Below are 12,399 nucleotides of genomic sequence, written 5' to 3'. Positions count from 1 at the left end.
GGATGGACCAAAATTCGATCAAAATCTATGGTTTGTGTGTAATAATTTGCTCTTGTGTATATATATGCTTGAGAAGTTCGATGATTTGTTTATTGAAATAAATATTTATGAAGCAAAGTCATGCTATGTTGCTTTCCTAAAGTCAATATCTATGAGATCTCACACATGGGCAACCCCTCTATCTCAAGAGCTGGCATTCTCTCTCTCTCTCTCAAATTTTGTACTTGCCAAAATAGTTTTTACTTCACCAATTTCAACACTTGAATATCTTACCACTTTCTTCAACCAACACAACATTGACCCTACTTTGTGTGTAAGAGAGAGATAGAGTTAGAGAGATCTCATCTCTCAAGCAACCCCTTTTTGTATTCTTCTTCCTCATTCACTTTCTACTTTCTCATTTTCTTGCATACAAAATTCTTGAATGTCAAGAGAAAGGTAAATCAAAATCAAAATCACAATCACAATCAAATTGATTTTTTTGTTTTATTCTTCATTTATTTTCTTACAACAACCACTATATATACATGATTAATTCATGACTATATATAGATATACTTATAAGTGATTTGTAGGGAAGGGTTTGAAGAGATCGGGAAGAAGCTGAAAACGGAGATCGATGGTCGCAACTCCTCGTCGTCGCCGCCGTCGTCGATGAGTATGGGAAGGAGACACGTGTTCGGCCCGCCGGGGAGCTTAAACACGATCACGCCTTGCGCCGCGTGCAAGCTTCTGCGGCGGAGATGCGCCGAGGAGTGCCCCTTTTCGCCCTATTTCTCCCCACATGAACCCCACAAATTTGCCGCCGTTCACAAGGTTTTTGGAGCTAGCAATGTTTCCAAGATGCTCATGGTAATAATTCTTCTATCTCAACATTTTATTTATCTATTTATTTTATTAAGGATGTCTTGATTGCTTTGGATTGTATATGGCGATGTTTTGCTTCGCCTCTTTAGGAAGGCTTTAAGCGTTGGGAAGAAAATTGCTAAATCATTAGATTTAAAATTGAAGTATAAGTGTCTAATAGAGAATTAGTATAAATCTATGTTAGTTATTAGTAATACGCTTCCTTCTATCCAAAGTAGGGGTTTCTTCAACTTATGTGAATAAAATTGAACACCTTAGATGCTAATTGAATAGATTATGATGAATGATTAGGAATTTTAACAAACTTAAGATCTCAAAATCATTAATAATTTGAATCCATCTATAGTATAAATCCACCACAAAAAAAAATTAAAACCACTTCATAAAGACCAGTCAGTGGAGCGACAGTCTCGTGACACAAAACGCCACAAGCACTTTAACCGTTTTAGGTCGAGATACCAAATGCATGTGACTAATGTCAGTCGTATATCACAAGGGTAAAAATTCTCCTTATTTCTAATGACAAACAGACCAGTCGGTGGAGTGACAATCCCGTGACACAAAACTCCACCAGCGCTGTAACTGTTTTAGACCGAGATACCATATGCACGTGACTGACGTCAGTCGCTTATCCTGAGAGTGCCGGTACACTCCCCCATCAACCACCACCAGCCAATACTATTTCTTCTATTTACAATTTCCACCACTTTTCTCCCGAAATTCCGATTTCACCCACATTTTACTTATTTTATTTATTTTTTTTGTACTTTTCTCCCAAAATTTCAATTTCACCTATATTTTATTTTTTCTGCGTCCGTCCCTGACTGAAACTTATGCAGGAGGTGCCAGAGCCCCAAAGGGCCGACGCGGCCAACAGTTTGGTCTACGAAGCGAACGTGAGGCTACGAGATCCAGTTTACGGGTGCATGGGTGCAATATCCGCGCTGCAGCAGCAGATCCAAACCCTTCAAGCCGAGCTCAACGCAGTGAGGGCTGAGATTCTCAGATATAAATACCGAGAAGCTGCGAATTCGATCATCGCCTCCACCAACGCCGCGCTAGCTGTCTCTGTGGCGGAGCTGCCGCAGGCGCCGCCCACTCCGACGCCTTCTCAGACGGCTCCGGCGGCTGCTCCGCCGCCGTCGGTGGTGATATCGTCGACTTCTTCGGCTCCGGCGCTGTATGCGTCGCCTTCTAGCACAGCTAGCTACAGCAGCATTTCCAATAATCATATACCTTTCTTTGACTAAATTGTATCCATTTTTGTTTTTGTTTTTTTTTAAATAAAACTTTTTGTTATTAGGAATGATGATGAAATTAAACTCTTGTTTTATAACTCTTGGAATTTCTTTTCGATTTTCCCTATTATATATTGTGTTCATATATGTAGCGATAATTTGCTTTTTCTAGTACTCCTAATTCTTTTGTGTGCTTCTTTGGCTAATGATTATATTCAAGTTTTTTGTGCATGTGTGGATTAATTCGAGATCATATTATTATTATTATTATTATTATTATTATTATTATTATTATTATTATTATTATTATTATTATTATTATTATTAATTCAATTTTCGTTTATGGGTCAAAATTCACAACATGAATTGATGCTTAAATTTGAATTCAAATTCATATCAAACATATTTGTAATCAACAATATATAGTACTTGGTATATAAAATGATATGAAACTCACTATTTTCTCCTTGAACAATTTTTAATTACTTGATAATTAAGATATAAATCAATATAAAGAGATGTACTCCATATAGTATAATTTACTCTTTTTGTTACTCAATGCATGGGAAATACATATTTCTAGCTAGGGGTAGAGCTATCTAGTGGTGTAGGATTTGATTTTTACTTTTCTTCAAAATGGTTTATGTTTTTTTTTGGTCATAGTAGTTGTTGTTGCACATCCAAACAAACCCTAATTGAGGTTGCACGTGTGGTCGGAATCAAAATAAAGGTTTGACTGTGTGTATGATTAATTAATTAATTAATTAATTAAGTCTGAACACATATTAGTCTGTGCATCATAAATTACAAGCAGATGAGAAATTAAAGAGAGATAGTAAATACAAAGAGGAGACAAAAGGTATGGTGATTGTGCTGCCCAATGCTTTAATTACAAGTTTAATTAATACTATTATGTCACATCAGAAACTTAGGCAATTCATATGGAATTTAACTACTAGCTCTCAAAATCGGAAATTGTTTAAAGTCAAGTATCAATACATATATTTAGATAAGTTGAACTATATGTATTTTTTCATTTCTAATGTGTTTCTTAAACACTTGTTTATTGACAAAAGGGAAGGCTGAAACACAATTAAAAATAAAAGAAAAGGTCGGTTGCATTTTTCAATAATTAATTTATTAATATTGTTCAAAGATATAATTATTTAAAACCTTTGGACCTCTAGGGATTGCATGGATTTTCTGAAATTAAAATAAAATAATGATATAGGGGTCAATGGTAGGTGTTTATAAAGAGATTTTACAACCTTAATTGATTTGTGAATGAAATTAATGTTTATGATGACATCAGAATGTGTGTTTAGACAAAGGTTTCTCAGTCAAATCAAAGACAAGAATATCAATCTATGGAGAATAATTGATTTATAAAATGACTCAATTACTTATTATATAGTAGTATTATATTTCGGTTAAATTGTGTATTACTTTTTATGCCATAATTAAGCCGTACACAAAATTTATACTGTATAACAACAAAATTTTCTTCATTAGATTGATTAGTTAATTATTATTGCTTCAAATAAATGGGTTTGTTCATCCAAATCCCAATACTACCTACTACCATAAACTACCAATTTTTGAATGGGTAATTAATTTTCTCTATGTATTTTGCAATGCTTCATCTCACCATTTCCTTGAAACTCATTCTATACTTCATTTTGCAAGTAAAACATAATTATAATAAAATCTACAATTGCCTAAAATTAGATAGAAAATGTACTACGATTTCGTGTTGCATGAAACAAATGGGGAGTTAGGTTTTTGAGATTAAAATGGGAGTGAATGGCGTGTGGATCTCATCATAGTAGTATGTGTGACAATTGATTGTAGACTTTTCCTATTGCAAAATTGTTAACTACTCGACAAGGAATTAGTTCCATCCACATAAATACGAGCTAGATCTTCTATCAATTTTTTACCTTTTACAAATACTAATAAATAGTGTCTTAAATAACCACATTAATTATTTTTTGATCGGAAACATATATGTACTGATGCACGTATAGTGATTAAATTAAATGTATATAAATTCAAAAAAAAATATTATATTAACCGGTCAAATGATTTAATAAATTAAAATAAATGAAATAATACAGTTAAACAATTAGTCATATATATATATATATATATATATATATATATATATATATATATATTCCTCAAAGATTAATTTTTTAAGCATTGGTTAGTGAGAAGGTGAGCAAATTTTCTTCAATCTCAAGGTCTATTAAACATAAACATGGTTCCAATGCAACATAAGTTGACTTCTTAGTATATAAAATAAGTTTATTAGGATGAATTAATTTACTATTGTAGTCGGTAAATGCATTAATGTCATCTGAATTTTCTCTGGAAAAAAGTTTTAAAATAAAGCTCGGTGTCTAATTTCCTTAATTTCTTAAGCCATGTGTTGACAAATTCTTAAACCTCTATTGTTAATTTTATATTAGTGGTATAATCATGTGTATAACTGTACTATATGATAATCTCATTAGCAAAGTGATATATGTATCTATATACCATGATTCTCATATTCTAAACGACTATAGCGAATTCATAAATTCAGTTGTATTAATTATGATATGATGTATCTTCATAATCATGTATTTCAAATCTAAATTTACTATAAAACATATAGTAGTAGATTGTACAAGTATTTGACAAATGTGAAATGAAATCGAATATAATTGTGACATTATCATTGGGCTGCCATGTGAAAATTAATGTATTACTACTAGCCCATTATAATGTTTGCCCAGTAAGATTGGTGCTTTAGTAAACCGATTAATTTGACGATTTGTGTGGGTATTGATATTGGGCTTGCAATAACTTGGCGTGCAGTGTCCACTATATATCCAATTTATAAAATATGAAAGTAATTAGTTCTTTTTAATTATGATAATATACATGATAAATGTATATCATTTGTAAAGGGGAATGATCAATTGCTAACTAATTAGCAATTTTAAATTAAGACCAAATCTTAGCTATTAGATTAAAAGATCTAGTGGTTGAAATAATGCCATATGAATTATATTTTTAATTAAGAAAATTAATAAATAAAATTAGAGAGTATTAATGTCAATTTTCTCTCATTAAAATCATCTTAAAATTTTAAATTTACGCAACTCTCTCGATTTAAATTATTTTTTTGCAAAAAATATATCAAATTAAAGATAATTTTATAAGGATAACAATGAGATCTCAAGTGCATATGTTCTGACGACGTTCGGACGATGAAATTTGATATTTTTTATTTTAGTTTTCGTAAATGTTGATAACCAGATTTTTTTCAACAAATACATCAAAAAATTTCAATATAATGCATATAAAATCTCAATAAAACCATGTAAAAATCTCAATAAATATGTGTTGATATTTTCTTGTACTAGTGTTGATATTCTTATGTCATATTGTTGATATTTGTAATACACTATGTTGATTAAAAAAACATTCACGAAAATTATCATATGATAACATAATAACGATATTACCCTTTTGTTGATATTTTGTCTACTGTTTATTGAAATTCGTAAAGTTCAATCTCATCCACTCATTTTAAAATTTAAAGGTGGAGATTTGGTCTTGATTTTGGATTTGGACGCTATAAGTAATAGAAGATGACCCCATTTGTATATACATAGTTGAACTTTTTAGGTATTTTCCATTTAAAATTGATGCATGAGTATTACATAATTTTAAATAAATTAATATGCTACATATTTAACCTTATGCAATATTTTCTAAAATATTAAAATTTTCAGGTTTAATATGTGTAGATTTAGTAAAAGATTTAACGTTTCATATATTTGTCCCAAATCAAATTGAAAAACACGTGAATTTATCATAAAATTTCAAATCTATCTCTTTTCAATGACATCTTAAAAATATAATAGGAGCAATTTAATAAAAATAATACCAATAAAGTGAATTTAAATAAAACTATTGCGATTTGATTCAAATCTGAGGGGCACTATGCACGTACATTTGGATTGATTATATAATAAGATGTTACGTACAATGTCCCTACGCATGCGATCAGTTCATTTTTCTACAATTTTTGCGTATTTCACCTTTCGAACCCGTGAGAGGGGCGATGTCACCCATTCTAATCATGGCGGCCACAAAGTCCTTGTCAAAAGCTTGGCCATTTTTGGCGTAGGCCTCGACGAGGGAGTCGGTGGCGCCACTGTTATAGAGGACCTGGTCGGAGTGGAGGAGGCCCTTCTTTTGGAGGAGGTTTCCAAAGTACGAGTTGTCGAAAAAATTGGGAGTTTTGTGGTCGAGAGGGTCCACATTGTTGTCTCGTTCGGTACCATTGGTGAAAGGGCAATTGGTTTGCCTTTTCTTTGCAAAGATTGGGTCTATGTTGGTATCATTATATATTCTACCTTTGAAGGTTGTACACCTTGCTTGTCCTATAGTATGTGCACCTGCAATGTGAGAAATAGAGATAATGTGGTTTTTTATCGATGTGATGCTTTATTTTTTACCGAACAAACTGAATTAGAATTCACGATCGATTCAATTTGAACTAGTAAAGGTCGCTAAAGTAGAATCAATCACTCAATTTGTTCGGTATGATTCATTGGATTCTTTAGTATTGGTTCGGTAACTTTCGTGGTCCCAACATACTAAATTGATAAAAAAAAATTCATCACTATGGTATTGATTGGCGATAAAGATACTAGATTATTTTATGAAAAAAATTACCCGATAAGACGACCATGTCCTTCGTGGAGAGCCCAACGGCACTGAACCGATTGATAAGGTTGCTAAGAGTGGAAGTAGGTGGTGGTAACGCACCACTATTTGCAACACTTAGGCTTGCCGATTTCGAATCTCTCCTCCCAACTTTCACTTCCCAATTGGGACCACCAAGCTGCATAAATCATCATACATTTAATAACACATTCTCTTAAGCTCAAATATCCAAACCCAATAAATTAAATGAACACTTCATATATTTTAAAAGAAAATCAAATTAATTACACTCACTAGAACCACGGAGTCACGGGCCGCAATGGCTACGATGTCGGCACAAGAGACCACGCCGGGGCACACGGATTCAACCTTAGACTTGATCCTATCGATTACCTCAAAACCCCGGAGCGAGTTGTTATTGGGGCCGGCAGTCTTTTCTCCCGTGAACGAGGATGTATCATCAAGAAGTATCGACCCATCACAACCCTAACAATTTATACATAGCACTTAATTTACTTCGGTATAATACTGAATTAAAATCGTTACAACATTGAATGTGCCTCATTATAATTGGCATGATTATCATTGGTTGTTATAATTAATTAAATTCGATTGTAAATTTGTATTGTGACATAAATTCTAGTCTTTTGATATTGCAATATTAATCATGACATATTTATACATGTATACACATACAAAATAAAAAATAATTACTTGAACAAAGCAGTCATGGAAGTGTAGGCGGAGGAGGGATGCGCCCATCCGCTTCTCTTCCGCGACGGCGGCCGCAACCACCGATTTCACGGCAGCGAACACCTTACGGCAGGCCTTTTTGTAAAAATCAGTCGATAATTGAGCTTGGGAGCTGCCCATCAACACTATAAACAGTATCACTAGCAAACATTTAATCATAATTGTTGAAGAAATGGGAGAAGATGAAGGAGACTGTTTCATTCTCTTTTTCACTCTCAATTTAAGCAAAGAGATGAAATATCAATGCACTAGAAATGCTATGCAGACTGAAGAAATTTATATGAATATATAGGGTGCAAATAGAGGCTAATAAAAGCACTATATGGGTCTATTATTGAAATAATAGCGGATTCAAAATAGAACTAATAGAACTTGTGGGGTTGGATGCAACAAAAAAAAGGTCGTCGTCGGCATGGAAAGAAATAGGAGGTGTGACAACCGTCATTAGCTATAGATGACGGACGGAAAACAAAATTGTCACACTAGGTGGTTGGTGGCAGCTCCGAATACTGAATTTAAGCAGTCAAAGTGAGATTAAAATAAAGGTTTAGAATGTCACATCCGGTTAATTACACTAATTTTTTTGACTATTTTTCAAAATCAGAAATTTTTAACCATAGGATAATGGAGAACAAATCTAAACTCCAAGTTTTTTTTTTTACTATTTATTAAGATACTTATCAGAATTTGACAAAAATTTGTAGTTCTTTTTATATATACAGCACATGTTTTGCACACTAAAAATAGTTGGGATCATTTCATTGGATGCCATTATTTGTACATGTTAGAAAAGCATAAAGTAGGGCAAAAATAGTGATAAATTAGGTAAAAAATATACTCATGCAAGCCTATATTTTGTTAAAACATCATTGTCGTAAATTCATTTCGATACCACTGTGTTTGAATTATTGATTTAATAATGTTAGGCCCCCATTTAAAGAAAAATACAAAAACTGATTGAAAATTACCCACTTTTTCCTCACAAGCTAATATTAGAATTATGTTTATCATTAAATTTTAATATTATTAAGTCTAAATGTAATAAAATGATTGAACTTTAATGTAAGTGTAGATTCATGAATATCGAATAAATTTCCAATGCACAAAGACAACTTTTTAATTTGCAATTATATGTTTAAATTTGAAGTGTTCTCTAGGCGACAAAATAATTTACTTTGGAGTTTCTGATGGATATTTTCAACTTAGGCTTTTGATTATTCTAAAGTACTAGTTAGTTATTGACAAAATGGAAGTGACGATCCAACAACTGAATATGACTACGTCTTTCTTATTTTGTCGGGGCGGAGGGTTAAGCTCACATCCAAGAATAACAATTGAAGAGAACAATCGAGAAAAACTTTATGCTAATCGTGACACGTTTTTCACTCGAAAAACACTGGACATTTCAATAAATTATGACTAGCAAAACATGCTACTCATCAAACTAGAATTACAAATTTACAATGCTTGCTATATTGTCGGAATCTATGCCCGGTCAATGGACCTTGATCAATTATAATTTCAACGAGATATTTAATTTTGTGAAATTAAATAATATAGCGTCGATCTACGTCAGAGTAGATGACCGTGGTATATTCATTTTCTCAAATCCGATTCCCAGTGAGTGAGAAATAATGGATTAGAGTTGTGAAAAATTGCATACTAATTAAATGAGCTATGAGAGAAGTTATGGGATTAATTAAGAGAGTTAATTATCCCACATTGCAAGTTACAACCTTATTAATCAAGTATTTAATAAGAAGGATTATTACATGTAATAATTATAGTGGACTAAGACGGGCTGTAAGAGCCCATACGCGCGCCGCCCGAGCCCATGTCCTTGGATCTTGGCAGTTGGTCTTTGGGCTGGATGACCGAGCCTATACATAGGCTAGCCATTCCCTGCATTCTACACACTAGAATTCACATAGCATCCTGCACTGCATTGTCTTCCTTCTTTTGTTTTAATTTTTCCGTTGTAATTTCATTTCAGTTTTCCCCTTGTATTCCTTCTTTTGGGTTGTATTACGCTCGACTTTTATCTCTTGTAATCCAGAAACCAACGGCTCTGTAATCAATAACTTAATTTCTAAAATTCATCATGCAATTTTCTATAAACAAAACCAAGTTTTAGAATTTTTATAAATATGGTCCTATTTTCTAAGCTAAAAAGACATTAAAAATTAAACAAATTCATGCCATTCAAGATGCATCACATAATGACATAATTAATTAAGTTTAAACAATAATATGAAATCATAGTAACTAACAATGAACATCGGAGCTAAACAAATTAAGTTTTGTTATTTATCGAACAGTTGGCGTGCGTCCACTTCCAGCTTATATCTTTAACCAAAATTCACTTTCTCCAAAAAATCTCGAACCCACAACATTAAATCTCTAAACACTCAAGAGTTTAAACTTTTTCTTTCATCTTAAATTCCAATTTTCTTTATTTTCTATATCCTGCTTTGGAGATTCAAATATTCCATTGGAGTTAAATGGTTTGGGCCTCAGTTTGCTAACGTGAACATTTAAAATGGAACGACCCATTAAAAAATCAATCTATTAAAACAATAATAACAGCTGGGCTTTTCAGGTGTCTATACTAAAATTAGCCCAAGATCAAATGATTAATTTAAATGAGTCATTAATCAAGCCTAAAAATTCGAGTATCTGATCCCGAAAAAATTGCTAAATATGCTACCCGATCTCCAAGTTAATGATTATAAAAAATAAATATTTGGAAACGAATAATAACATTACATCAACAAAAAAAAAAAAAAGAATTACGAAAATAGTTGGATGTCAAATTTTATGCAAATCCCTATAGTGTGCCGTGATGCAATGGATAATTATTTAATGATTGGTTTGAAATGATTAATTTTCATAATTTTCTTTGTAAATGTTGGAATCTTGGTCTTAGTTTTGCCACATCAATCCAATCAGTAGAGAATGTTCATTCACAAGAAAGATTTGATATTAACAAGACGATATCAAGTTTGTTTTGTAGCTTTGGATGTCTAAATTCATTTTGAAATTTGTGTTACAAGAATGTGAATGTGATCAACTCTAATTGATTGGTAATTAGTTCAAGCTTGAAATAATTTCGATTAATTGGCCGATAACACGCAATATGATTCTAATTAAGGTGCTACATATTTCCATCCATATAAGTATATATTTCAAACGATCATAACACATAAGTATAATTAATTGACTAAAAGTCAAACTATAGCCATTATCATTTAATTAATTACTATGTGAACGGGCTTAACCCTACCACTGTAGGTGTAGATATACACAAAATAATAAAATATTTTAATTTAACTAATCAAATAGTAGTAATACGAGTATTATTTATGTCTCACCTCAACTCTTATGACGTATGCACTTGCTATAAATAAATTTTTAAAATTAAATAAATTAATCCACGCTTCAAGTACATAAACGCACATATTATATCATTTCAAAAATCACATTTATCAGGTACATATATCAAAACATTCTAAACCGTATTGGGATCCTCTCACCACTCTATATACTATACAATCATCTACATGCAAAAATGATGAGGAAGAGAAGTTGCCAAAATGTGTCAGCCGCGGACCCTTATAATAACTGTAACTCACATCAACCCACGAATCATTGATATCTTATTCATGAAAAATATTAGTGGATTATATGAGTCACAACTCAGTGTATATAAACCTTACCTTTAATTCCACATACAAATATCTAACACATTCATTCTCCAACATATATCACCGAAAGTAATAAATATCAAAAACAATTTAATATTCATATGCATATGCCTCTCCTTTCTTTTTATTATTTTGTGACACATCAAGCCCGGTATCTGCCCGGGATTTCCATTGTATACGACCCGTAGGTCCCTTATATTTATTTGACCTTTCCACGAAGGTCCCTCTTTGATTTGACCTTTCCACGAAGGCCCCTCTTTGCATATTTTGACATTTCCACGAAGGCCCCTCTTTGATTTGACCTTTCCACGAAGGTCCCTCTTTGCTCTTTGTATTGACCCGTAGGTTTATTATCATTGTATATGACCCTTAGGTCTTTTGTCATTGTATATCAGATCCAGAGCAAGACTGTCACATATCCTCTTTAATCCCATGATTCAAATGATTCCAATATGATACATCAAACATATCCATTGCACCAATTACATAACCATATATTCCATCAATTAATTCCAATACTATAGATAAACATATTCATTGCACAAATCACATATCCACATCACATTTCACCATCAATATCAAATAACACATAACCATTTAGTCTCATATCATATAATTCAAATATTCACTTCAATTTAACACATAGCAATCAATCACATAAAATATGTAAATTAAAAGTGTGATTTATACACACCTGATTATATAGTCTAACTGAGAATATGACTCTGTCCCTTGATTTACAACCTTCGATCGTGTAAACCATGAATAACTCTTCTTCTAACCATGTATATTATGCTCTCACATTCCTCCTTTTTCTTTCTCCAATTCTTCCCCTTTCTGTACTATTCTCTACTTGTACATATAAAATTACTATGTTAACGTCGGCCAACTCAACCACTTGTATATCATTTATTTTGAAATCCACCTAGATGTAAGACATGCACTCTTTCATATGACAACACGTGTCCTCTCCTATCTTATATATATCAATTCACTTATTATTTTAAAGCATAAAGAAAATGCAAATAAAACAATTTATAAGTTCATGTTTATCTAATTTTTACTATGTAGCCTTTCAAAACTTGGCTCTTTTTCCATACGTACACACACAT

General features: G+C 32.2%; 2 protein-coding genes across 3 annotated transcripts; one reads left to right on the top strand and one right to left on the bottom strand.

Moving 5' to 3' along the window:
* Nucleotides 1-183: 183 nt before the first annotated feature.
* On the top strand, nucleotides 184-2,235 carry LOC125213437 (LOB domain-containing protein 15-like). 2 transcript variants are annotated; one of them, XM_048113987.2, is made up of 3 exons: nucleotides 184-438; nucleotides 576-852; nucleotides 1,707-2,235. In XM_048113987.2, exons 1-3 carry the CDS (start codon nucleotides 425-427, stop codon nucleotides 2,115-2,117), a joined length of 702 nt encoding a protein of 233 aa, XP_047969944.1. In that variant the 5' UTR covers nucleotides 184-424; the 3' UTR covers nucleotides 2,118-2,235. The 2 variants fall into 2 exon arrangements, with proteins under 2 accessions (XP_047969944.1, XP_047969945.1); XM_048113988.2 differs by having other exon boundaries at nucleotides 553-852.
* A 3,822-nt stretch (nucleotides 2,236-6,057) lies between these two features.
* LOC125213435 (peroxidase 4-like) lies at nucleotides 6,058-7,861 on the bottom strand. The gene is made up of 4 exons (XM_048113986.2): nucleotides 7,545-7,861; nucleotides 7,125-7,316; nucleotides 6,840-7,008; nucleotides 6,058-6,559 (listed from the first exon to the last, which is right to left on the bottom strand). Exons 1-4 carry the CDS (start codon nucleotides 7,782-7,784, stop codon nucleotides 6,165-6,167), a joined length of 996 nt encoding a protein of 331 aa, XP_047969943.1. The 5' UTR covers nucleotides 7,785-7,861; the 3' UTR covers nucleotides 6,058-6,164.
* Nucleotides 7,862-12,399: the final 4,538 nt, after the last annotated feature.

Source organism: Salvia hispanica, chromosome 3 (genome assembly GCF_029641045.1).
Source record: "Salvia hispanica isolate PSC_SH4W2 chromosome 3, Shi_PSC_v1, whole genome shotgun sequence".
NCBI classification, from domain to species: domain Eukaryota; kingdom Viridiplantae; phylum Streptophyta; class Magnoliopsida; order Lamiales; family Lamiaceae; genus Salvia; species Salvia hispanica.
Note: the sequence above shows the minus strand (reverse complement) of the source record. Positions and strands in the feature narration are given on the sequence as shown.

Excerpts from the sequence above, each read along its gene's own strand:
- LOC125213437 (XM_048113987.2), top strand. Across the intron at positions 853-1,706 it reads ATGTTTCCAAGATGCTCATG|GAGGTGCCAGAGCCCCAAAG; the intron begins GTAATAATTCTT and ends AAACTTATGCAG.
- LOC125213435 (XM_048113986.2), bottom strand. The coding sequence starts at position 7,784 with ATGAAACAGTCTCCTTCATCTTCTCCCATTTCTTCAACAATTATGATT. Across the intron at positions 7,317-7,544 it reads TCCATGACTGCTTTGTTCAA|GGTTGTGATGGGTCGATACT; the intron begins GTAATTATTTTT and ends ATAAATTGTTAG. Across the intron at positions 7,009-7,124 it reads CCCGTGACTCCGTGGTTCTA|CTTGGTGGTCCCAATTGGGA; the intron begins GTGAGTGTAATT and ends TGATTTATGCAG.